Here is a 26,419-nt window from a genome sequence, read left to right on the forward strand (position 1 = left end):
CTGAGAAAACCAGAAGGGAAAGAGACACGTGTACCCCAATGTTCATCGCAGCACTGTTTATAATAGCCAAGACATGGAAGCAACCTAGATGTCCATCAGCAGATGAATGGATAAGAAAGCTGTGGTACATATACACAATGGAGTATTACTCAGCCATTAAAAAGAATACATTTGAATCAGTTCTAATGAGGTGGATGAAACTGGAGCCTATTATACAGAGTGAAGTAAGCCAGAAGGAAAAACATAAATACAGTATACTAACGCATATATATGGAATTTAGAAAGATGGTAACAATAACCCGGTGTACGAGACAGCAAAAGAGACACTGATGTATAGAACAGTCTTATGGACTCTGTGGGAGAGGGAGAGGGTGGGAAGATTTGGGAGAATGGCAATGAAACATGTAAAATATCATGTAGGAAACGAGTTGCCAGTCCAGATTCGATGCATGATGCTGGATGCTTGGGGCTGGTGCACTGGGACGGCCCAGAGGGATGGTATGGGGAGGGAGGAGGGAGGAGGGTTCGGGATGGGGAACACATGTATACCTGTGGCGGATTCATTTTGATATTTGGCAAAACTAATACAATTATGTAAAGTTTAAAAATAAAATAAAATTAGAGGAAAAAAAATAAATAAAAAAAAAATAAAATAAAAGAAAGTGAAAAGGGAAAAAAAAAAAAAAAATAAAGTTAACAAACTAATTAGCTTCAGAGAGCTTGTTGATGAATTCTGGCTGTTCCCATTTCTTTGAGTTTCTAAAGGATGAGGTGGGTGGAGCAGCACAGATGAAGTGCAGAGTTAGAGGACCTGTCAATGTTCTTGGTCTTGAGGATTTAAAGTAGAACCATTCAGAGGAATTGGTGGCAGAAAAGCAGAGAGCATGTTTATTGCCCTCTTACCTCATCTCTAGCCCTTTTGGTAAGCTACTTGACTTCTTTAAGCCTCAGTTTCCTCCTCTGTAAAATGGAGTCAACAACACTACCATAGATTCCTGTGAAGACTGAATGATAAACTTTGTAAGGAGTCTAGCATGTGCCTGGGCCATTATGAAAGCACATCAGTGGAGAATCTATCATTGATGCACGACCATCACTTTAATTTTCTCCCTTCAATAAAGAATGGCAGCCCATCAATTTGCTGTATAACTCAGGGAACTCAAAGCAGGACTCTGTAACAACATAGAAGGGTGGGATGGGGATGGAGGTGGGAGGGAGGTTTAAGGGGGAAGGCATCTAGGTACACCTGTGGTTGGTTCATGTTGATGTTTGGCAGAAACTAACACAGTACTGTAAAGTGATTATCCTTCAATTAAAAATAAATAAATTTAATCAGAAAAAGAATGACAATCCATCCCTATTAGGTTCTGCAAATATCCAGAGAACGTAATTCCTAAGGGAATGAAGGGAATGGAGGTTACAGTCACTGATCACCCTTTACATGCCACCCACTGAGCTGAGCTTCCACAGCTAGACTGCAAATAACTATTCTTGTAGTGCATTTGTGAAAAGCAAAAAGGGCTTGATGCTTCAGAAACCCCTCACCCCTTCACTCCTAAATTAATAGTCAGTGCATAAACTAAATATGCAGGATACTCTTAAATTGCACACATGCTAGAGATAAAGACTGAGCTCAGAGCAGTCATTAAATACCCGTATTGATGATAGATTTCAGAGAAGGTGTTAAAAGGAGGGCATTGGAAAGGGAAGTAACAGAAAACGGAGTTGACACTGATTTAAGGAGAAGGGAAAAGAACAGGGAGGTGGGGTGTAGAGTATAAAGTAAAATCCAAACTCTACCTGATACACAGATTGTGTGAAAGACAATCTTTAAGCTTCAAGCCAACTTAGTGCCCAAGTATAAAGAAGAACCTGTGCACCAATAATGTTGCCTTTGCTCTGTTCTGCCCTCAGGTTTACTGAGACAGACACCTTCACGGAAACCTTTATCCTGCGGGTCTACCTCCTGGAACCAGACTGTAACATCATCCGCATGAGTGATAATGCACTGGAGGTGTCTGAGTTCTATGGCCTGTCCCGAGTCATTGATAAGAACCTGCTTAGATTTGATTATGAGAGGATGGCCAGCCTGGAATGCACAGTCAGACTGGACCCTGTGGGAACTCACCTGCCAGCCCACGGCCAGTTGGTTCTGGTGGAGCCCCAGCTGGAAGAACCTCGCGGAGATCAGCCACATAGTTTCTTCCCTGAGTCTCGTATGACATGTTTTAATACTTATCTGGATGTTACCAAATTTGCCAGATCTTAAATGGTCATCTTCCATCGTGACAAAGAGTTTTACTTAATAGAATTTGTAGCTGGTTGAAAACGTAGATTAGTGGCTAAGAGTGCAGATTTTGGAAACAGAAAAACTTGGGCTTGAAAACTGCCTCTGCTATTTATTTCCTGTGTGATGTTAGGTCAGTTTCTTAACCTAAGTCTCTGAAAAATGGACAAGAATAGTGGCTGTTCCATAGGGTTGTATAAAGGTGAGAGTGAATGAGATCACACACACACACACACACACACACACACACACACACAAAGCAGTTCACACAGTGTCTGGCTCACAGCAAGTGCTCAGTAACTGTCAGCTGTTATTATTAATAGTAAGTAGCAATAGCAGTGATAGCCAGAGTAGCTGGGGAATTTATTAGGTGTTATTAGACTTGAAGCAGGTTTGGGGTAGAGCTGGTAGGCAGGGGATATGGTTTAAATCAGAAAGAGTTGATGGATAATGTTCCTCTTGTTATTAATTTAATTATCACATCATGGGCACCTCCTAGATGCATAATAGTGTTCCAGGCACTGTGGAAAGACCAAGAAATATAAGGGAAAGTCATGGTCATAGTCATACCTGGAATTTGGACAGTAAATTATAGCTAAAGACATGTTTACACATATGTCATCTCATTTAGTCTTCACAGCCTTCTGGGTAAGTATAGAATACCCAGTTTTTACATCAGGGAAGTGTGCAAAAGGCCACTCACATAAGTGGCCTGTGCATATCATAGACTGCAAGAGTGAAAAATACAGTTGGCAGAGACAAAAAGACTATGTACTGGAGAGATGACTGCAGTTTTTAGTGGAGGAGATTAAGTTGGTTCAGGTGGTCAATGAATATTTGAAGAAAGGTTTAGTGAAAAGACTAAATGGACCTGGAAAATAGGCAGAATTCAGATGTGTTTAAGTGGGGAGTGAATTTCAGTGAATAGAATATTCTAGCAGAGATTGCATGGTGGTGCTATGGAAGTGGATGCTGTAAACACAGACAAGAGCAGGATTGTAGAAGGCCTACAGTGAGCCTATTTGTCAGAGATGGTCCACCACCAGAAAATGCATTTTATATTTTTTCTCTCAAGCACTTTTTGTGGGTAAGGACCTTGTTAGATAATCAGTTGATTGTTTTTACAGTAAGGAAGTGGCAGGTTTTCAGAATAATGACAACCCAGTCAGTGAATGATTGGCGGGTACACATGAGTGTTCTTTGGTCAGTGAGAGGAAATAAGTGTCTGTGGAAGGGAGGACAGGTTTTTAAAGATAATCACTAAGGTACAAGTGCCTCTCTTAATTCCCTGCTATACATTCTAGAATTGGGAACAGAGCTGAAGTGTCCAGGCGGCAGGTGTACCCTGGGACTGAAGAAAGTCGGAAGTCTCAAAGTGAGCTGTGAGGAGTTCCTGCTGATGGGGCTTCGATACCAGCACCTGGGTTCCCCTTCTCCCAACATTGATTACTTCTCCATCCAACTGGACCTCACAGATAGCAGGAGTAAAATCTCATACAAGGTAGAGTCTATGGCCTTATGTGTCTGAGTCCCCAACTAAGAGCTGGTTCCCTGGGGACACTTGTGCTGGCTCCCGTGTCAGCGAGGGTTCCTGTATGGTTGTGGGTGGAACAGCCTAATGACTCACTGGAACTGCAGGCTTGTTCTGCTAGTAAGTGCTTAAAACAGGATTGATTTTGCACATAATATCCATGTGTAATTTCCCTTTTCTGGCAATCTTGTAGCTCTACCATTGCAACTTAGAAAGAACCAGAATCAGGTTACATGCTAACCTTTCTCTCCCTTGCCCTTCAATATTCTTCAGTTTCTCATTTTTGCTTTTGTAACTCCTACTCTTTGATTCTTCATTTACTCCTTTATTAGACCCTCTTTTCATCTGTTGGAGGAAATCAAAGGGTCCACACACCCATTCAGCAAGGCCATAGGAAACTGGGAGATAGGGAGTCCTCGTCCCACTGTTAGGGCTGTAGCAGGGCCATCTTCATCTTCCAGGCTCTTAAATTCTCCTTCCCTTTCTTCCTCTTGATCTCTTCTTATTGAAATGATGACAGAAAGTGAAGTCAATCTAAATGAAAGATTGGCATGCTTCTCTACTAACTCAGGTACTCTGTAACGTGTTTATTTGGGAAGCTGGAATGACTATGAACCTGCTAAAACAGTTCAGATCTTGTGCTGATTTAAGACGATCTGAGATGACATTTGTGAAAGACCTCCATCTTTCAGTCTCACTTCTTGCTATGATTTCTCCTAAGAGACCCAGTTGAATGTTGAACATTATTACCACTGCTGCTGCTGCTGCTGCTAAGTTGCTTCAGTCATGTCCAACTCTATGCGACCCCATAGATGGCAGCCCACCAGGCTCCCCCGTCTCTGGGATTCTCCAGACAAGAACACTGGAGTGGGTTGCCATTTCCTTCTTCAATGCATGAAAGTGAAAAGTGAAAGTGAAGTTGCTCAGTTGTGTGCGAATCTAGCGACCCCATGGACTGCAGCCTACCAGGCTCCTCCGTCTGTGGGATTTTCCAGGCAAAAGTACTGGAGTGGGGTGCCATTGCCTTCTCTGCATTATTATCACAGGAATTAATAAAACAAAGAATGATAAATAAATGATTAAACAGGGTTGTAGTATTTTATAATTGAGAACTGGAAAAATTGTGAGGTGGTCTGGTCAAATTGATCAGGTAAATCACTTGGGGAAGTGAGATTTGAGAAGAGATTTAAGTCTGACATTAATAGTTAGCCTGCCCTTGGGCCTGGGTTGCCTGGATTCAAATGTTTACTTAACTAGCTGTGTGATTTTGTACTTTATGCCTCATTTTTAAGATCTTGCAATGGGCATAGTAGTACTTCTTATTGAGAGGATTTAATGAGGTGATGCCTACAAAGCTTGGCACAAAACTGAACACATAGTAAGTTCTACACGTTTTTTTTACTAGTGAAAAAACTCATGTTTTTGGAAACAATTGGTTTAGCCCAAGCCCCTTATTTTATACTGGGGCCACAAAAATTGCATATCTTGACCATACATGCATGGATGAATCAAGACTAAACTCTCAGTCTCCTAATGTTTAGTATATGTTTTCTGTTTGTTTTGACATGAAACTTCTTTGACATTTAATGCTTCCTTATCTCTGTAAAGAACAAAGTTTAGAGCCATTTTTCTTCCTAATTGATTTTTCTTCTTTTTCCTCATGTATTGATATACAGCTTTCTTTGCTGATATTTTCAGATTAGTTTTATTAGAAGTTTCCTCTCTAAAATGACCTTTCTGTATTATTTAGAATTAACTTGTACCATAATCAGTTTGGCATGTCATAAACAGATTCTTTATGATTATAGTAATATGCTCAATGGCAGAAGCTATTTTTTTAAAAAAATACAGAAAGAAAAAAGTAAGAAAATGGAACTAGGGTATTTCTAATATTTGTATATCTATAAATGTATGTGTATATATATGCATACTCACACACACACACATACACAGAGGGGGAGACATGCATACCAGAGTCAGTTTATGGAATTGAATTTATATTATATTTGAAGTTTTGTATCTTGTTATTTTATTATTTTTATGCTGGTATAATCCATCCTCATCAAGAGACTGACTATTCACCCATAATTTCTTATAGATTTAAAAATAGTTTCTTGTTTATGTTTAATTTTTTATTCTGCCTGAAATAAATTTTATCTTATTGTAAAACAACAGAACAGTTTTTTTCCAAGTAGCCAAAATTTTCAACACTATTTGATGAATAATGAACCTGTTTCCCATTGATCTTTTGATTGCTCTGTTGTATAGAAAGATATTATATGTCTGTTTCAAGGCTAGTTCTCTTATTCTTTAGATTTGCCCACTTATTCTTGTGCTAGTACCTTATTAGTCCAAAATAAAAGGTCTAAAATGGACTTTAATATTTTATAGGCAAGTTTCTCCTCATTGTCCTCTTCAAAATTTTCTTATCTATTTTTAGTTCTAGACAAGTAATTAATATTTATGTTATTTTTTAAGCCCCTAATTATTTTTTATCAGGGTTGGATTAAAATTATAAATTATTTTCAGAAAAATTGGAATATTGGAACATTTACCATATTGAGTCATCTTTTCCAGGCAGAGGTTATCTCACTTCATTGAGGCAAATGACCTTTGATATGTTTCTGTTAAGTTTGCAGTTTTCTTCATGTCATTTGCGCACACTATTAAGTCCAATACTAGGCAGTTTGTTTTTGTGAAATTATTCTGACTAGTCTTCTTTTCCTCCACTATTTCTTCTTGTTGGTTAGTGATGATAAATAGGAAAGCTATTTCTTGGTCTAGTTTTCTTTTGTCTGGCTTCTTTCTTGAATTCAATTATTCTAAAATTTTTTCAATTCTATAGGCTTTTAAAGACTATACTAATTACATCTTCCACTGATGATGATAATTTTTCCTTTCTTTTTCAGTAATTATTCCTCTTATTTTCTGCTGTATTCCCCACTGGCTTGTCCAGAATAGTATTAAATACAGTGCTGCTTATCAGAATCATTGTCTTGTTCATTTTATCACTATTAACTGCACACACTGTCCTTTTTAATTCTTCTTGCCTTGAATTCATCTCTCTTTGAAATTCTTTTTTTTTTTTTAATTTAAATTTAACTCTTTGAAATTCTTATAGTCACATCTGCAAACTCTTTTGGATCATCATTTTACATTTAATCTTTGTATATAATTTTAAATGCCTCTCCAGTAAGGCAGATATAATTGGATATTTAATTTCAGAATATTTGTCTTAAACAAGAGAATATAGACAATATTTCTATAATAATGGATATATTTTTTCCTATCTTGTTTTATGCTTTCTTGCTAATTAATAAAATCATCTTGCACTCTAGGTTATATTTGTCTTTGTCTTTACTTATTTAATATCCCATTTTAAAATTTAGTTCTAAATTGAAAAAATTCTTTAACCTTTGTTTTTAACATATTAAGTAAAAAATACAGTGAAGTCTTTTGGCTCCTTCATATGTATTATAAAGTCTGATCCTATTTATCCTTTCTCACTGCAATTACCCACCACCAGGCTTGGTTAACATAATCTGCCACTTTAATTCTAGCATATCATCTTTATACCTTATGATACTTAACTTCATCTTGTATTTCAAGTGTACTCTTTTGACATTTGTATCCATTTTATTAGTGTTTCAAGTAATATTTGTTCAGGCTTAACCTCTAGGTTTAATATTTCTTATTGTTTAGCACCAATCCTTTTATACTATGATATCCTCATTCTTCATTAAATTATAAATCTTCAAATGCTTTTCAATGGCACATTAGGACTACATAGTCTAAACTCTCAGCGTCATCACTCTTGTTTTTATAAACCACCATGTGGGAGAGAGAGGAGTTGTCACCTTCTGTTTTCTCTTGCTTTTCTCTCTTTCTCTGAGCCTTGCTGGCTAGTTTCTGAAATTCCAGGCTGAGGAGTGGGTGGTTTTGGAGGAATATTGGAAAGTGAGGTCTTATTTGACCAGGCATCAATGGAATATGGCTTTGTGCTCTCTGAGTTGGGTGGATGTTTCAAGCTGCTTCTTAGTCTCGGGGCCATTTCATTGTTCTCCTGGAGATTCCCCTCTGCAAAGGCCTCTCGTCTTTCCTAGCCTGATTAGTCATTTGCAGTTCCTCCCAGGGCTCCTAAGATATGACCTCCACCTCCAGCTTCTTTCTGTGGAGATTTTTGGCTTCTCACAGATGCACCTAAACATCAGGGACCCAGGTGACCCTAGATCAACCCTCTGTCCCACTTGCTCCATGTCTGAGAGCACTCACATGTTCCCTCCTGCTGCAAACAAGGACTAGAGACTGATCCCAGCACAGATACCATGTTTCTTCTGCCTCTGGCCACTTAGCTTCCTTAGGGATGAGCCCAACATCAATCCCCTGTGTGCTCCACTGGTAAAAGGCACATGTAAGGCTGGTGTGATAGAAGCTTCCCTCCTGACACTTGGGACAAGGAATGCAGCATTGCCCACCCCCGCCCGCCCTCCTCTCTTCACAGAGGGCATACAGTGAGAGGCATCCAGGCAGTGACTCAGCACAACACAAGGCAACTTCTGTCTGTAAATAAATCTCTATCTCTTACTTCTCTCAACCTTTTTATATTTTTAGAGTGGGTGGAAGGTTCTAGAGTCTGGAACTGGTTCCAGACAATTTGTTTTGTAAATTCTGCCTGTAGTACCTGTCTCACATTGTCTTTGAAATGCTCTCTCTTGGAACTTCAGTTGAGACTAAGCCCATAAGAACTTCATTTTAAACATTCCGTTACATTCCCCATCCTGAACACATGTATACCTGTGGCGGATTCATTTTGATATATGGCAAAACCAATACAATGTTGTAAAGTTAAAAAATAAAATACATTTTAAAAAATAAATAAAAATAAATAAATTAAAAAAAAATAGACATTCCGTTATGTAAGTATCCAGTGTTCAGCAGTATTGCACTCATGTGGCTCTGATCATTAAGCCTGGTCTCCCAATAACGGCGGACATAAAATTCTGTGATGACCAGTTATCTTCTGCTGAGGATCCTTTCTGCCCATAGCACTTGTTGGGACCTCAGATCCCAGGATGCAAGTTCATGATTTCTCTGGAGAGCCCCACAATGATAGGCTCTTCCTCATAGCTCTCTTACTTGGGGAAGGTGTATTTCTAGCCTGAAGAGTTACTTGCAATTTTGATGACTTACTCCTCACTTGGAGACTCAGGGTCCTAACGAATACATGACCAAGCAAACGTCCTTCAGTTTCACGAGCAGCTATTATAAGGACAGGTTCCTTCATCCTGCCATTGTCACCTTTGAAACCTACAAGAGGTGGATGGGGTGGCCAGGGGAGGTTGGTTGTGTGTGCCAGACACTGCTAGTGCTTTACATTGTTTTTTCTTAAGATTAAAAAACAATTATTTATTTATTTGGCTCTGCCAGATCTTAGTTGTGGCATGCAAGCTCTTAATTGTGGCTTGTGGGATCTAGTTCCCCAACCAGGGATCGAACCTTGGCCTTTTGCATTGAGAATGCAGTGTCTTAGCCACTGGACTGCTAGGCAAGTCCTTGTGCTTTACTTTGGCTATCTCTTGTAATCCTCACGCAGTACTTAGGACCTCTAGGCAGTCCACGTTATAGGTGGGGGAAATCAAGATTTAGAAGTTAAGAAACTTGTCCAAAGTCATATAAACCATATGTGTTGGACATGGAATCAAAAGAATAGTTCCTTCTAATGACAAAATTGGTGCTCTACCTCAACCCTGGCTAAATATTGGAGTCACCAGAGAACTTTAAGAATACCAAGTTGTTGTTTTTTTTTTGTTTCCTCCTTAGGAAAGTTAAATTAGAACATCTGGAAATGGAATTTGGGCATCAGTATGTGATTAAAATCTCTCTAAATGATTCAGATCACTGCTGGATGCACCGTCTAGGCTGTGGCTTTGTGTTAAATATCGTGTGATTTACCCTGCTATTGTATCAATAGCTTCATTTATAGTTTTCCCCTTTATCTTTTCTTTCTTCTTCCAAAGTCAGAGAGTGCGTGGTTGCCTGTCTATATCAGACCTGGAATTCCCAATCAGATTCCAAGAGCTGCATTTATGGCCATGTTTATTCTGGAAGTGGATCAGTTCATCCTGACCTCATTGACCACATCGGTTCTGGACTGTGAAGAGGATGAGACCCCCAAACCCTTGCTGGTGTTCAACATTACTAAAGCCCCACTCCAGGGCTATGTGACTCACCTGTGGGATCACACCAGACCAGTGTCCTCCTTCACCTGGAAGGATCTAAGGGATATGCAGATTGCCTATCAGCCACCAAACAGCAGCCATTCTGAGAGGAGACTTTATGAGGTGAGAGGGAGGAGAGACAAAGCTGCTAGACTCTTTGGTATTCAGAGAGTCATTAAAGAGGCCACTTCTCTTTAGCCTGTAGTTTCCTTGTATGGTCACTGCCTCAGAAGAGAATCAATCACTGCAAATCAGGATGCAAACCAGGCAGGTGATGCAAATGAACAAACCCATCTGGAGGGAGACTGCGGGGAAGTGAGGAAGGAGCTGGCAATTTAGGAAGCAGATGCAACTCAGCTACAGCTGACTGCTGCATGTGAGAATATGGATGGACCCAGTGTTGCTGTAGCTTTCCTTTTTCAAGAAAAGTTGGAAAGCTCTACTTTTTTTTGGTAAAAATATTTCAAGTTTCATAATACAAGTGAATGTTTATGCAAAACTGAAACAGACTCAGACCTAGAAAACAAACTTGTAGTTACTAAAGGGGATAGGGGAGGGGGAGGGACAAAGTAGGGGTATGGGATTAACTGATAAAAACTACTGTGTATAAAGTAGATAAGCAACAAAGATATACTGGATAGTATAGGGAATTGTAGCCCTTTCCTTGTAATAATTTATAATGAAGTATTACCTGCCAAAATACTGAATCACCATGCTATATACCTGAAACTAATATAACATTGTTAATCAACTATACTTCAGTTAAAATTTTCAACTTTTAAACATAGAAGACATTGTAAATTTAAAACATAAAATACCAGCTGCAAAACATTTCTGAGGCCACATTTGGCCCCTAGGTTCACCAATTTGAGAACTCCAGGGCCTCCAACAGCCTTCTTGCATTACATAGACCATTGAAGTTAGAGATGGTCTAACTTCTATTTGTTTATAATTCTTTCATTAATAAATTATTTTATATTATTTTCCATCAAGGTTTTTTACTGGAGTCCTTAATTTTAAGTAATAATGCTTACTCAGGGTAGGAGATTCTATATTCTCATTAGAATGACTCATTTCACTATCACTTTTCATCAGGAATGTTCTCTATCTAATCTAAATCATTTCTGCTATTTCTGCCTCTCTCCTCTTGTTTTATATTCAATGAGAGTAGAGAACAGCTGGTTACAGACTTGTGCATTACAACCCTTCACAAACTTGTAGACCTACCAGCAAGTTGATTCAAAAATGATGGAAAATTTAAATAAACAGGTTAACACAGACTTGAGTTCAGGTCTATTAAGGAAAATTTGTGTCCCTGGGGTTACCAAATTGCCCTCTGTCTAGTTTAGGCATTTTTAGCATTTAGTCTCAAGGGCAGACTATAAATGCCATACTTTGCCCTTTACTTTTATTTTCTTCACTTCATAATAGTAAGTGGCAACTGGTTTTTTCTTTCCTGTCTTCACTTCTCATTTCTTCCATAGCATGAGGTAATTTCTCTTTAGATGTCCAGTTTTATCTCGCGTTCACAAATAAAGCACTGCTACTCAGTCTGCTTTGTATGTGTTACGTCCAGCATTGTACAATGTAATACTGAAGCAGAACGTGTCCAGATGTGTGCTTTTTTTGGTTTGTTTTGTTAGAAGGTGACTTTCAATTTTCTCAGTGGAGATTTTGCACTTTTCAATTATTTTGGCCGGAAGCCCCCTGGGGTGGGATTTCTGAGAGCAGAGCAATGGCCGGTGCGCTTTAAGCTAGCTGATCCTCCCCTCAGCTGTTACACCAGGTAGTCTGTTCTTACAGGCATGAAAATCCAACTTCACTCCGGTAGGTACTACATTTATCTTAGAGGAAAGCTCCTTAGTGATAGGGCTCAACCTAAAATATGTTTATATTAGACCTCCAAAATGATGTCCCCCATATCGGTATAGTTTCATTGTCAATGTGTGTATTTGTCACTCTTGAATCTCTTTTTTTATGTAGTATTTGCTGATACGGTACTATCTGATTGTCTCTTTTATCCTCTCAAATAGACCAAACATTCTTCAAAAGTAGGTAGCCTGCCTTCCTTTACAGTATTATACCTCATCCTTCTCTTCAGCACCTGGTGTAATTCACACACAGCATGTAATAAAGCTCAAAATGTATAAGCCTACTTATGAGCTATGGAATTCAAGGGAGCAAATAAATATATATTTAATAATACATCTAGTGGGATAGCTGCCTGTAGATCGGGATCTCTGCAACATTGTTGGCATTTTGAATTGGCTAATTTCTTTGTTGTAAGGACTGACCTGGTCATGGTGGGATGTTATTAATAGTAGCCTCCCTGACTTCTATCCACTAGATGCCTGCAGCACCTCCATGGGCATACCTATCTGTGAGACCAAAACTGTTTTCAGATATTCCTGAATGTCCCCTGGGGGGTGAAATCACAGGGGAGAAACACTGCTCTAGATCCCATATCTTTGCGAGAAGCTGAAGTGGTCTGATGCTGGACTGATGTAGTCTCCTGAACAAATGCAGGGACTCATTGCTAGCACATTTGCTTATTTCAGGTTAAGAACTTCATTCATAGAAAAAAAAATTTTAAAACACTGATAAATTAAGGAATAAGACATACAGCTGGAAAAAGTGACATTACGTTGTCAAAAATGAGGTCAGGCAACAACAGAAACCTGAATTAGTTTGCCTCCATCTGCGGTATATATCCAAGAATTAATGGTATTTTATATTATAAATTGTCGATATATTCATATTCAACTGTTTGTTTACAGGTGGAGTTGGAGGTCTATGACTTCTTCTTTGAGAAGAGTGCACCTATTACAGTCCACATTTCCATCAGAACAACAGATACAAATGCCCCGCGAGTGTCCTGGAACACAGGTGAAGTGCAATATAGGAGTCAAACAAAATAGGGAAGGGAAGACAGGAAGGTATTCTGGTCAGTAAAAAAAAGGTAGCTTTATTCCCATTTTGGAGAAGGCAATGGCACCCCACTTCAGTATTCTTGCCTGGAAAATCCCATGGACGGAGGAGCCTGGTGGGCTGCAGTCCATGGGGTCGCTAAGAGTCGGACATGACTGAGCGACTTCACTTTCATGTTTCTGTATCATGCATTGGAGAAGGAAATGGCAACCCACTCCAGTATTCTTGCCTGGAGAATCCTAGGGATGGGGGAGCCTGGTGGGCTGCCATCTATGGGGTCGCACAGAGTCGGACACGACTGAAGCGACTTAGCAGCAGCAGCATTCCCATTTTACACACAAAGCAACCGAAACCAGACAGGCTATGGGTATCTAGTTGGTTTTCTGGGGTTTTTTTCCTACTGTCAGGGTGAGAAATTTAAATTGAGGATTCTCGTGTCCTGAAATTAAGTTCTTTCCTCTATAGGAGATAAGCCAAATGGTCCCTTTCAGCTGATTGAGGCAAAAAAGTGACTGTGATACTGAGCATAGTTGGACTGAGAGAGAAAAGGTCTCTAACTCAAAATTGTTCAAAGGAATCAAAGAAAGACATAGACTATAATCCATTATCTTATTTTTAAGTTGGGTTGCATGGACATGAAAATACATAATTAAGAGTTTAAACTGCTTTGTCTTCTTATTTTTAATATATAACTGACTTACAATGTTACATTAGTTGTAGGTATACAATATACTGATTCAATATTTTTATATATTATACTCCATTTAAAGTTATAAAATATTGGCTATATTCCCAGTATTGTACAATATATCCTTGTGGATTATTTATTTTATACTTAGTAGTTTGTACCTCTTAATTCCTTCTCCCTATATTGCACCTCCCCCCTTCCTTTTTCCCACTGGTAATCACTAGTTCTCTGTATCTGTGAGCCTGTTTCCGTTTTCTCATAGTCATTCGTTTTATTTTTCAGACTCCACACTTAAGTGATAAAATAGAGTGTTTGTCCCTCTGATTTATTTCGCTAAGTACAATATGCTCTATGTGCATCCAGATGGTTGCAAATGGCAAACTTTCATTCTTTATTATGGCTTAGTAATAGTCCATTGTATGTATAAACCATATCTTCTTTATCCTTTCATCTGTTAACGGACACTTGGGTTGTTTTCGTATGGTGGCTATGGTAAATAATACTGATACGAACATTGGAGTGTAACTATCTTTTCCAATTAGTGTTTTTGTTTTATTCCAGTATACTCGGCAGTGTAATTGCTGGGTCATATGGCAGTTTTATTTCTAGTTTTTTGAGAAAGCTCTCTGCTCTTTTCCACAGTGGCTACACACGTTTTGTTTTTGTTGTTCAGTCGCTCAGTTGTGTCTGTCTCTTTGTGACCCCATGGACTGCAGCATGCCAGGCTTCACCATCTCCTGGAGTTTGCTCAAACTTGAGTGCATTGATTTGATGCTGCCATCCAACCATCTCATCCTCTGTCGCCCTCTTCTCCTGTTCTTAATCTTTCCCAGCATTAGGGTCAGTGTATGAGGTTCCCTTTTCTCTATATCTTTGCCAGCGTTTGTTATTTGTGTTCTTTTGATGACAGTCATTCTGAGAGGTGTGAAGTAATATCTCACTCTGCTCTTGATTTGCATTTTTCTGACGACTAGCGATGTTGAGCATCTTTTCCTGTGCCTGTTTGCCATCTATGTATCCCTTTGTGAAAATGTCTATTCAAATCTTCTGACCATTTTTAAATTGGATTATTATTATTTGCTGTTGAGTTGTGTGAGTTGTTTATGTGCTTGTATAGTCACTAAGTTGTCTTTTCATTTTGTTTATGGTGTCTTTTACTGTGCAAGTTTCCTTTACTATATATTTGCCTTTACTAGTGGATTTTTCTTTTCCTATAGATTCTTACTTCTTGTTGTAGCCCATTCATTCCTTTTCCACTTAGAGAAGAGCCTTTAACATTTCTTTAAGAATTGGTTTAATGTTGATGCACTCTTTCAGTTTTTGCTTATAAGTTTTTTATCTCTCCTTTCATTCTGAAGGATAATCTTTCTGGATAGAATATCCTTGGTTGTAGGTTTTTCCCCTTTAGCACTTTAAATATATCATGCCATTCCCTTTTGACCTGCAAAGTTTCTGCAGAAAAATCCATTAATAGCCTTGGGGGAGGAGGGTTCCCTTGTATGTGATTCTTTGTTTTTCTCCTGCTGCCTTTAGAATTCTCTCTTTAACTTTTGCCATTTTAATTATGACATGTTTTGGTGTGGTTCTCTTTGGTTTCATCTTGTTTCGGACCCTCTATGCTTCCTTTACCCGGAAATCTGTTTCCTTCTTCAGGTTCAGGAAGTTTTTAGCCATAATTTCATCAAATATCCTTTGACCTCTTTTGTTCTCTCTTCTTCTGCTGCTGCTGCTGCGTCGCTTCAGTCGTGTCCGACTCTGTGCGACCCCATAGATGGCAGCCCACCAGGCTCTCCTGTCCCTGGGATTCTCCAGGCAAGAACACTGGAGTGGGTTGCCATTTCCTTCTCCAATGCATGAAAGTGAAAAGTGAAAGTGAAGTCGCTCAGTTGGGTCTGACTCTAGTGACCCCATGAACTGCAGCCCACCAGGCTCCTCCGTCCATGGGATTTTCCAGGCAACAGTACTGGAGTTGGGTGCCATTGCCTTTTCCGCTTCTCCTTCTAGGACCTCTGTAATGTAAATGTTATTATGCTTGATGTTGTTTCAGAGGTCCCTTAAACTGTTTTCAGTTTTTAAAATTTGTTTCTCTTTTTGTTGCTCTGACTGGATATTTTCCATTATTCTATCTTCCAGAACACTATGTCCTTTGTGTCACTTAGTCTGTTAATTATTTCTAGTGCATTTTTCATTTCAGTTATTGTATACTTCAGTTTTGACTTTTTCAAATTTTCTAGTTCATGTATTCTTTCCTCTCAGTTACCATTCTTATTACTAATCTTTAAATTCTTTATCTAGTAACTCATTTATCTCTGTTTCACTGGATGGTTTTATAGGTTTCTTTTTTTATTTCTTTCATTTCAAATAAAATTCTCCATCTTCCCACTTTGGTTAACTTTTTCTGTCTCTATAAAATGAGGTAAGAGTTACCCATCGTGGTCTTAAATGTATGTCCTTGTGTGTGAACATCCCTGCACAGTCTGCGCATGTTCCCCATGGATTTCATGGGAGTGCTGGATCTGATATGAACATAACTCATGTCTTTCCTCAGACTGTAGTGGCCTCTATCAACTTGGTAGGTGTTGTGGCCAGAGACCGAGGAGCTAGAGCAAGAGCCAGGTGTGAGCCAGGGCTTCTCTGCTCAGTTGCCAACACCACCACCCTACTGGGGTAGGGCCATGTCCCAAGGTACTGGAGCAATGGCCGTGAGGGTGGGGCCCAAGCCAGCTCTATCCCCCACAACTGGGCACTCTCCTCAGCTATGGCAGCTCTCCTCAGCTCATTCTAGTGGGGACCTGTGCCTCTGAGCAAGTGGGGCTGGGAAGGGTACTCAGCACGGGCCAGGGCATGCACTGAGACAGTTGTGAGAAGCCAGCCAGTGTCCTGAGGAATTTCAATCTTTCTCTATCTTGTATTGGGAGTAAACAAGAATGTGTGGGTTCTTCATGAGTAGAGTCTAGCTCTCTTACAGCCCCGTTGTCAGTCCTACTGGTTTTCAAACCAGCCGAAGGTCTTCCCACCGTTTGACCCCAGGGCTGGTGCACCCAGTGTATGGGTCAAGCCACTCACTCCCCAGGGATATCTTCATCCTTGTAATGCCCCTCCTGTCCTGTGGCCCCTCCTAGGGTGCAGGCCCCCACGTGATTACTTCTATTCCCTTCCTGCACAAATTCTTTTAGCCTTGGTTGCATAAGGATCTTTCTGTCAGTCTTCAGTCCATTTCCAGTGAGAATTGCTCCATGTGTAGATGTATTATTGATGTGTTCATAAGGTGGGAGGGAGAGGGGAGGTAAATTCTGCATCCTCCTACTCTGCCATGTCAATTTCCTCTTGCTTTACCAATGCAGTGTATATATTTAGATCAGATGTAAATGTGAAATGTAAGTGAAGATTTTTTCCTTTCCACTGTTACCATCAATGGCATTCAAGCAGTGTTGGTAGGTTCATTTAACACAGAAAATATCTCTGTCTGATTTAAGTCCTCAGGTGGCAGCTTATATGGATTATCTTTTGTGTGTGTGTGTGTATGTGTATGTGTGTGCTTGCACATGGATAACACACCATGTGTGTGTTTATATATATGTGAGTTTCAGTAGGGATGAACAATATCAGTTGGGCATCCTTGATTTACAATCTGGTTTTCTGTCCTGCTCTACCTATATTTGGGGGATAAAGAGAGAAAAGAAGGACTTGGTGATCTAAAGTTTGATGCTTTCGAATTGTGGTGTTGGAGAAGACTCTTGAGAGTCCCTTGGACTGCAAGGAGATCATACCAGTCAATCCTAAAGGAAATCAACCCTGACTATTCATTGGAAGGACTGATGCTGAAACTCCAATACTTTGGCCACCTGATGTGAAAAGCCAACTCACTGGAAAAGACCCTAATGGGGGGAAAGATTGAGGGCAGGAGGGGAAGGGGACGACAGAGGATTAGACGGTTGGATGGTGTCACCGACTCAATACTCAATAAATATGAGTTTGAGCAGACTCCAAGAGATAATGAAGGAAACTTGGTGTGCTATAGTTCATGGGGTTGCAAAGAGCTGGACGTGACTTAGCAACTGAATAACAGCAAAGTTTAGTATATAGCATGGAGACTTAATGGTCTGCATGTATATGTGTGATTTGAGAAACCTAGGCTTGTTAAGAGCTCCGGATCTGGTTTTCACTACTTTGGATATCAGATTCTTTTTAGAATAAAATTTTATTTATTATGAACTTAACATAAGATCATTGAAAACTTGGAAAGCACAATGAGTTAATGAATAAGTGAATGAAATAATAGTAGTTGGATAAAATTATTCATTACTCCACCACAAAACATAATCACCATCAATATCTTGCTACATAAATTTCTAGTGTTCTTGCTTGCTCCTCTGCTGCATCCCATGATGCCTTGTTCTGTGCTTTATTTTGCACTTTTGACTTCAAAATCCTTATTACCAGCCATTGTCCTCCCTTCATCCCTCCTTCCCTGCCTTCTTTCCTTCTACTCTCTTCTTCTCCCTCACTTCTCTCGCTTTCCTTCTTCTCTCTCTCTCTTTCAGTATTCCTGTATGTCTTAACTCAGGTTCCCTAGCAAAGAGCCCCTGAGGCAGATTATATGCACTAACCCTGTACTGAAATCTGGGGTAAGGGGAAGGGAAGTTGGGAGTTTGGAGGGTAGCAAATAAAAAGATGGTTTGACTGAGCTGGTTGTAGCTTTACAAGAAAATAAAGCTTATAGCTCAATAGTGCTGATGTCTCCCGGAGGAGATGGAAACATTCTGTGTGGGAAGAGTCAGGGAGGGGGTTGGGAAGGGGTGAAGAACCACATGTCAGCATCTTCCATCTCTTCTTTCATCTCAGACAGTTTGCCTCACTGGGGTTAACTTCCCACATGCCTGGGGTTGTGTCACTTGGCTCTTCTTAGCAGTCACTGTACAAATTCCTTGAGTCCCATGGTGTGAGACCTGGCCATGGTCATAAGGAAGGTCATGCCAAAACTTGGTCTGGTGGGCAGTTGAGGGCAGTGACATCAGAAGATGAAGCAATGATGGCGGCCAAGGCTTTAGTGTGTGGGGATTGTGGGAAATTTGTTGGAGCTGCCAGGCTAGAAAGCGGGCAATTGATCAACACTGGGGGAACGGGAAGCCAGGCAGATTTGAGGGGAAGCATTAACGCATTAACTGTGTCTACCAGTACACAGTCTTTAAATTTCATCCACTCGTTTCTTTTTTTTTTTTTGTAATTGGAGGAAAACTTTTCAAGGTTGTGGTGGTTTCTGCTGTATAACAATGTGAATCAGCCTTAAGTATATATATATACCCTTCTTCTTAATCCCTCCCATCCCACCCGCCACATCCGACCCCCTAGGTTATGACAGAGCCCCAGGCTGAGCTCCCAGTGTTACACAGCAACTTCCCACTCAGTTCAGTTCAGTTCAGTCTCTCAGTCGTGTCCGACTCTTTGCGACCCCATGAATCGCACCACGCCAGGCCTCCCTATCCATCACCAACTCCCAGACTTCACTCAGACTCACGTCCATCGAGTCAGTGATGCCATCCAGCCATCTCATCCTCTGTCATCCCCTTCTCCTCCTGCCCCCAGTCCCTCCCAGCATCAGACTCTTTTCCAATGAGTCAACTCTTTGCATAAGGTGGCCAAAGTCCTGGAGTTTCAGCTTTAGCATCATTCCTTCCAAAGAAATCTCAGGGCTGATCTCCTTTAGAATGGACTGGTTGGATCTCCTTGCAGTCCAAGGGACTCTCAAGAGTCTTCTCCAACACCACAGCTCAAAAGCATCAATTCTTCGGCACTCAGCCTTCTTCACAGTCCAACTCTCACATCCATACATGACCACAGGAAAAACCATAGCCTTGACTAGACGGACCTTTGTTGGCAGAGTAATGTCTCTGCTTTTGAATATGCTATCTAGGTTGGACATAACTTTCCTTCCAAGGAGTAAGCATCTTTTAATTTCATGGCTGCAGTCACCATCTGCAGTGATTTTGGAGCCCAGAAAAATAAAGTCTGACACTGTTTCCACTGTTTCCCCATCTATTTCCCATGAAATGATGGGACCAGATGCCATGATCTTCGTTTTCTGAATGTTGAGCTTTAAGCCAACTTTTTCACTCTCCACTTTCACTTTCATCAAGAGGCTTTTGAGTTCCTCTTCACTTTCTTCCATAAGGGTGGTGTCATCTGCATATCTGAGGTTATTGATATTTCTCCCAGCAATCTTGATTCCAGCCTGTGCTTCTTCCATCCCAGCATTTCTCATGATGTACTCTGCATATAAGTTACATAATCAGGGTGACAATATCCAGCCTTGACGTACTCCTTTTCCTATTTGGAACCAGAGTGTTGTTCCATGTCCAGTTCTAACTGTTGCTTCCTGACCTGCATATAGGTTTCTCAAGAGTCAGGTCAGTTGGTCTGGTATTCCCATCTCTTTCAGAATTTTCCACAGTTTATTGTGATCCACACAGTCAAAGGCTTTGGCATAGTCAGTAAAGCAGAAATAGATGTTTTTCTGGAACTCTCTTACTTTTTCGATGATCCAGCGGATGTTGGCAATTTGATCTCTGGTTCCTTTTCTAAAACCAGCTTGAACATCTGGAAGTTCTTGGTTCACGTATTGCTGAAGCCTGGCTTGGAGAATTTTGAGTATTACTTTACTAGCGTGTAACATGAGTGCAATGGTGTGGTAGTTTGAGCATTCTTTGGCATTGTCTTTCTTTGGGATTGGAATGAAAACTGACCTTTTCCAGTCCTGTGGCCACTGCTGAGTTTTCCAAATTTGCTGGCATGTTGAGTGCAGCACTTTCACAGCATCATCTTTCAGAATTTGAAATAGCTCAACTGGAATTCCATCACCTCCTCTAGCTTTGTTTGTAGTGATGCTTTCTAAGGCCCACTTGACTTCACATTCCAGGATGTCTGGCTCTAGGTGATTGGTCACACCATCGTGATTATCTTAATATGTGTGTTAGTATATGATATTTGTTTTTCTCTTTCTGACTTACTTCACTCTGTATAACAGGCTCTAGGTTCACCTTCCTCAGTTCAACTGACTCTAATTCGTTCGTTTTTACGGCTGAGTAATATTCCATTGACTATATGCACCACAACTTCTTTATCCATTTACTGGTTGATGAGCATTTTGGTTGCTTCCATGTCCTAGCTATTGTAAATTGTGCTGCAGTAAACTTTAACGAAAATGGATATAGCCACTATGGAGAATAGTATGGAGATTCCTTAAAAAACTAGAAATAAAACTACCATATGACCCAGCAATCCCACTACTGGGCTTACACCATGAGAAATCCATAATTCATAAAGACACTTATTTCTTTGAAAGGCTTTGCCCCCTTTCAAGATTCTCTTCAGTCTGTTGACCCTCCAGCTCTACTGGGTAATGGGATTGGGTGATGGTACTACAGCTCCCTGTCTCTAACCACAGTGTTAGTCTGGATTCTGTCTTCTTGGCTCTGAGCAGCACTTCCCTTTCTCCCCAGATTCCCTTCAGCATGCTGGGTCCAAGGAGAAGCTTTTATTGTTAAATTCCTTTAGTTACAAAAGTCCCTTCCTTATTAGCGTCTAGACTAAAACGCAATCTTCATTACAAAGTGTTAGACTTTTCCTGTCTAACACCATTAAACACTCCCCTAGCACAGTAGCTCTGTATTTGTACATTTAATGAATATTTAACCACTTTAATACTCTATCCTGTGGGCTACTTATGCTCTTAGAATTCATGTGTGAAAGCGCTTCTAACTCTTGCCCACTTAAAATATGTGAACACAGCCTTTGAAAAATTCTTGGTGTACATTTTTGAACTAGAGACCGCTGTGACCGTAACATCTGTTATTTCTTTCTAGTATTTATTTTTGGCACCATTGTGCTTCTAAAGGATAGATCATAAGGAACCAGTCATCAGGTTAGAGTTAATATTACTAATAGGAAAAATGTTATTTAAAAGCTAAATTACAGTTTTCTTGAGAAGCTTTTGAAGATACAATTTTTACCTAGTTTTGTGAGTGGTAATTTATTACTCTTGTCTTAAAGTAGTCATCTTGGCATGCTGTAGAACTTTCCAGGACATTTTTGTCTGTTTGTTTGTTTTCTCTTGTAGGTCTGAATCTCCTGGAGGGACAGTCTAGGGCCATCACATGGGAACAGTTTCAGATTGTGGACAATGATGACATTCATGCTGTCCAGGTAGTCACTGTGGATGGCCTGCAGCATGGACGGCTTACTGTGAGAGGTGAAGGAACAAACTTTGTAACTTAGAATCAAACCCAACAATTATTTTCTCCAAAAGCAAATCATATTTAACAGGATATATATGGTATTTCTTGGGCTCCATTTCTCAATGAATTATCATATTCCCTAGGTCCAGAGATTTTGAAACCATTGACTTTTGTAGTAGATGCTCAAATCAATGGGTAACCATTTACGAATGATATTTTATGTTTGAGCCATTATTTAAATCTCAGATTTGCTTTTTGAACCCTTCTAAATATACTCCTTAACTGATGATTTTAGCCCAGTTTAAATGCCAACACCCGCTGGATCATGGAAAAAGCAAGAGAGTTCCAGAAAAACATCTATTTCTGCTTTATTGACTATGCCAAAGCCTTTGACTGTGTGGATCACAATAAACTGTGGAAAATTCTTCAAGAGATGGGAATACCAGACCACGTGACCTGCCTCTTGAGAAATCTGTATGCAGGTCAGGAAGCAACAGCTCAAACTGGACATGGAACAACAGACTGGTTCCAAATAGGAAAAGGAGTACGTCAAGGCTGGATATTGTCACCCTGCTTATGTAACTTATATGCAGAGTACATCATGAGAAATGCTGGACTGGAAGAAACACAAGCTGGAATCAAGATTGCTGGGAGAAATATCAATAACCTCAGATATGCAGATGACACCACCCTTATGGAAGAAAGTGAAGAGGAACTCAAAAGCCTCTTGATGAAAGTGAAAGTGGAGAGTGAAAAAGTTGGCTTAAAGCTCAACATTCAGAAAACGAAGATCATGGCATCTGGTCCCATCACTTCATGGGAAATGGATGGGGAAACAGTGGAAACAGTGTCAGACTTTATTTTTCTGGGCTCCAAAATCACTGCAGATGGTGACTGCAGCCATGAAATTAAAAGACGCTTACTCCTTGGAAGGAAAGTTATGTCCAACCTAGATAGCATATTCAAAAGCAGAGACATTACTCTGCCAACAAAGGTCCGTCTAGTCAAGGCTATGGTTTCTCCTGTGGTCATGTATGGATGTGAGAGTTGGACTGTGAAGAAGGCTGAGTGCTGAAGAATTGATGCTTTTGAACTGTGGTGTTGGAGAAAACTCTTGAGAGTCCCTTGGACTGCAAGGAGATCCAACCAGTCCATTCTGAAGGAGATCAGCCCTGGGATTTCTTTGGAAGGAATGATGCTAAAGCTGAAACTCCAGTACTTTGGCCACCTCATGCGAAGAGTTGACTCATTGGAAAAGAGTCTGATGCTGGGAGGGATTGGGGGCGGGAGGAGAAGGGGATGACAGAGGATGAGATGGCTGGATGGCATCACTGACTCGATGGACCTGAGTCTGAGTGAACTCCCGGATTTGGTGATAGACAGGGAGGTCTGGCGTGCTGCAGTTCATGGGGTCGCAAAGAGTCGGACACGACTGAGCAACTGAACTGAACTGAACTGAAAGACAAAATATGTCCTTTTCAATTCTCTGGTTCAGAGAAATGCAGTGAAAAACAGAAAAACATGTTGTTAATACTTTAGTAGTAATTATGCTCTTATGTTATTAGTAGCAGCTACCTTAGTTTAAAAGAAATGGTTTTATAATTATAAGGGTGGTAGTTAACAAAGTAATGGCCCTAATAAAAATATCCATAGTTAATAGTAATATAGTCTATTCCTTGTAATGAGCTCAGAGGAATTAATTGTTATCATCTTAGTTTACCTATTTGTAAAGCAGAAAGAGAACTCTTGTTTACCACTATATGTGATTAGGAATTCTGAAAAAAATGAAATAGAAATAAAAATGATAAATTCTTTTGCCTAATCCTAGGACAATGGGATCTTAGCTCAAGCTGGATGTATAAATTAGGATGGGTATTCAGTTGCATGTAAGAAAACTCCAACTATAGCAACTTTAACCTCAAGAGTTGCTTTCTTCTTGTGACAAGTTACATAGAGGTGGATATTCTGTATTTATGATGCCAGCAGCTCTTTTCTGCCCTGTCAGTGGTCACAGAATGGTACCTACACATCTAGGTTTCTAATGAGCATTAGGGGAAGGAGCAAAGAAAAAGAAGAATAAAAAAAAGCTATGCCACCCAAGCTTGCTCTGTTTAACAACTTTTCCCAGGAGCCTGAAGAAATGAAGTCTAGTTATATCTCTTACCTAGTTACATACTATCCCCTAGGTGCAACAGAGTCTGGGAACCTGAGTATTTTTAAATGGTTATGTCGCCATTCCAAATGAGACTAGGATTCTGGTACTGAGAAGGAGGAGAAAGTGGCTGATGGGCAAGTAACCTGTAGTGTTCACTATACTCATGTTTAATCTACAAAACCATCTGGAGTGGGAAAAGCTATGGGCCATCTGCAGAAAGAATTGAAATATTAGTAGTTTGTGCAGAGTGAAGCAATGTTTATCAATATTATAGAAATGAAGCGGAGAGTCATACCCCATAATGATATTCTGGCTCAGAGGAGGCAGAAAATAGTACAAAGATTTGTTAAGCATTTACTTTGTGCCCAATTGTGCAAAGCATTCTACATACTTTATCGCACATCCACTTTATGAAGCAAGGTACTATTATTCTTACTTTGCAAATTAGAACTTGAGACTAAGAGAAATTGACTTGTCTAAGGTCTAGAAAGTGGCTGAGCTGGCATGTGAACTCAAGCCATTTGCCACCACAACTCAAGCTCTTGGTCATTAAGCCAGTGATTCACAAACATCAGCACACATTAGACTCCTGGAGGGCTTGATAAAACATGAATTGCTGAGTTCCAGTAGCAGAATTTCTGATTCAGTAGGTCTGGGGTAGGGCCTGAGAACTTGCATTTATAATGACATCCCAAATGGTGCTGATGTTGCTAGATTGAAGCCACTACTCTAAGAAGTGCTGTCGGCTGATAACAATGAATTGAAGAACAATTAATACTTATTGTAGATACACAATGTTTGAGCTCTCTCATTCTTAAGGGGGAATGTTAGGTAGGTATTATTATCTCTGTTTTATATATGGGTCTCAAATAAATTAAATACCTTGCCTAAGCCCACCCTGCTAATAAGTGTTACAACTAGCTAGTATTCAAAACTGGGTCTTTGGAGCCCCAGAGCCCACTAAGCAATCTATGGTTTTTTCCAGGTGAGGAAAGTATTGGCTGCCCTACTTTCCATTTCACACCCGCTCCTGTAGTGCTGCTTTTACTAAACTGCTGCCTCCATATATTTCTCATTCTGCCTCATCTCTGTTCTTTCCATCAGGGGGGAAGGGGTTTCTCTTCACCGTGGCTGACCTTCAGGCTGGAGTCGTTCGATATCATCATGATGACAGTGACTCCACCAAAGACTTTGTGGTCTTCAGGATATTTGACAGCCAGCACAGCATCCAACATAAGTTTCCCATCAACATCTTGCCCAAAGATGACAGTCCGCCATTTCTCATAACAAATGTTGTGATTGAACTGGAGGAGGGGCAGACCATACTAATCCAGGGTTCCATGCTGAGAGCTTCAGACATGGACTCCAGTGATGACTACATCTTCTTTAATATCACGAAACCCCCACAAGCTGGAGAGATCATGAAGAAACCAGCACCAGGACTGATAGGTGAGTGTTGGGCAGTTAAAATCATTTGTGTCAGAATTTGTGCTAAGAGAGACATCAAGTTTATGGGGTAAGATTCTATTATTATTATTATTCCCATTTCACAGATGGGAAGACTGAGACTTAGGTTAAGTTGATCTATCCATCTGGAATCTAGAAAGTTCCAGAACTGGGCCTCAAGGTAACCGTTACACTATGAAATATTAAGTCTGAAATGCAAGGTGATAGGACAAATAAGGTTGAAGAGATATTTTGACCTATTCTAGATTATTCATAAAAACTTTCATGAATAACTTTTATTTACATTTTGTTAGAATAATTTCACAACTACTTTTTGAAGTAGATAGGTAAGGAGCTTGACAAAATAGGCGTCAAGCAGTTTTACCTAAGACTATTTGTCTTTTAAGCTTATTTGATTTTATTTTTAATAGATTATTTAAAGATTGGTATAGCTGATGTACAATATTATATAAGTTTTAAGTGTACAGCATAGTGATCTACAATTTTTGAATGTTATACTCCATTTATTGTTATTATAAGATATGGTTCTATTCCCTGTGTTGTATAATGTATTTTGAAGCTGATTTATTTTATGCATAGTAGTTGACATAGCAGTTAGTCCCTCTTAATCCCATACCCTATATTGCCCCTCTCCCTTCACTCTCTGCACAGGTAGTCACTCATTTGTTCTCTATATCTGTGGGTCTCTTTCTTTTTTTGTTACATTCACTAGTTTGTTTTACTTTTTAGATTCCACATGTAAGTGATATCATATAGTATTTGTCTTTCTCTGGTTGACATTTCATTTGTCATGTCTTTCTCTGGTTGACATTTCATTTATCATAATACCTTTCACGTTCATCTATGTTGTTTTAAGTGGCATAATTTCATTCTTTTTAACAGCTGAGTCGTATTCCACTATGTGTGTTTGT

At 39.8% G+C, this 26,419-nt stretch overlaps 1 protein-coding gene across 4 annotated transcripts in view; it reads left to right on the forward strand.

The window, feature by feature from the left end:
* The window catches only part of FREM1 (FRAS1 related extracellular matrix 1), a 180,655-nt gene that overhangs the window by 38,018 nt on the left and 116,218 nt on the right, over positions 1 to 26,419 (forward strand). For all 4 annotated transcript variants that reach the window (XM_059888997.1, XM_059888996.1, XM_005209921.5 and 1 more), the window contains 6 exons: positions 1,915 to 2,216; positions 3,592 to 3,788; positions 9,836 to 10,159; positions 12,814 to 12,922; positions 21,769 to 21,900; positions 25,146 to 25,490. In XM_059888997.1, the coding sequence (XP_059744980.1) occupies positions 1,915 to 2,216; positions 3,592 to 3,788; positions 9,836 to 10,159; positions 12,814 to 12,922; positions 21,769 to 21,900; positions 25,146 to 25,490 (1,409 nt within the window). The remainder of the gene's footprint in view (positions 1 to 1,914; positions 2,217 to 3,591; positions 3,789 to 9,835; positions 10,160 to 12,813; positions 12,923 to 21,768; positions 21,901 to 25,145; positions 25,491 to 26,419) is intronic.

Source organism: Bos taurus, chromosome 8, assembly GCF_002263795.3.
Source record: "Bos taurus isolate L1 Dominette 01449 registration number 42190680 breed Hereford chromosome 8, ARS-UCD2.0, whole genome shotgun sequence".
In the NCBI taxonomy this organism is placed as follows: Eukaryota; Metazoa; Chordata; class Mammalia; order Artiodactyla; family Bovidae; genus Bos; species Bos taurus.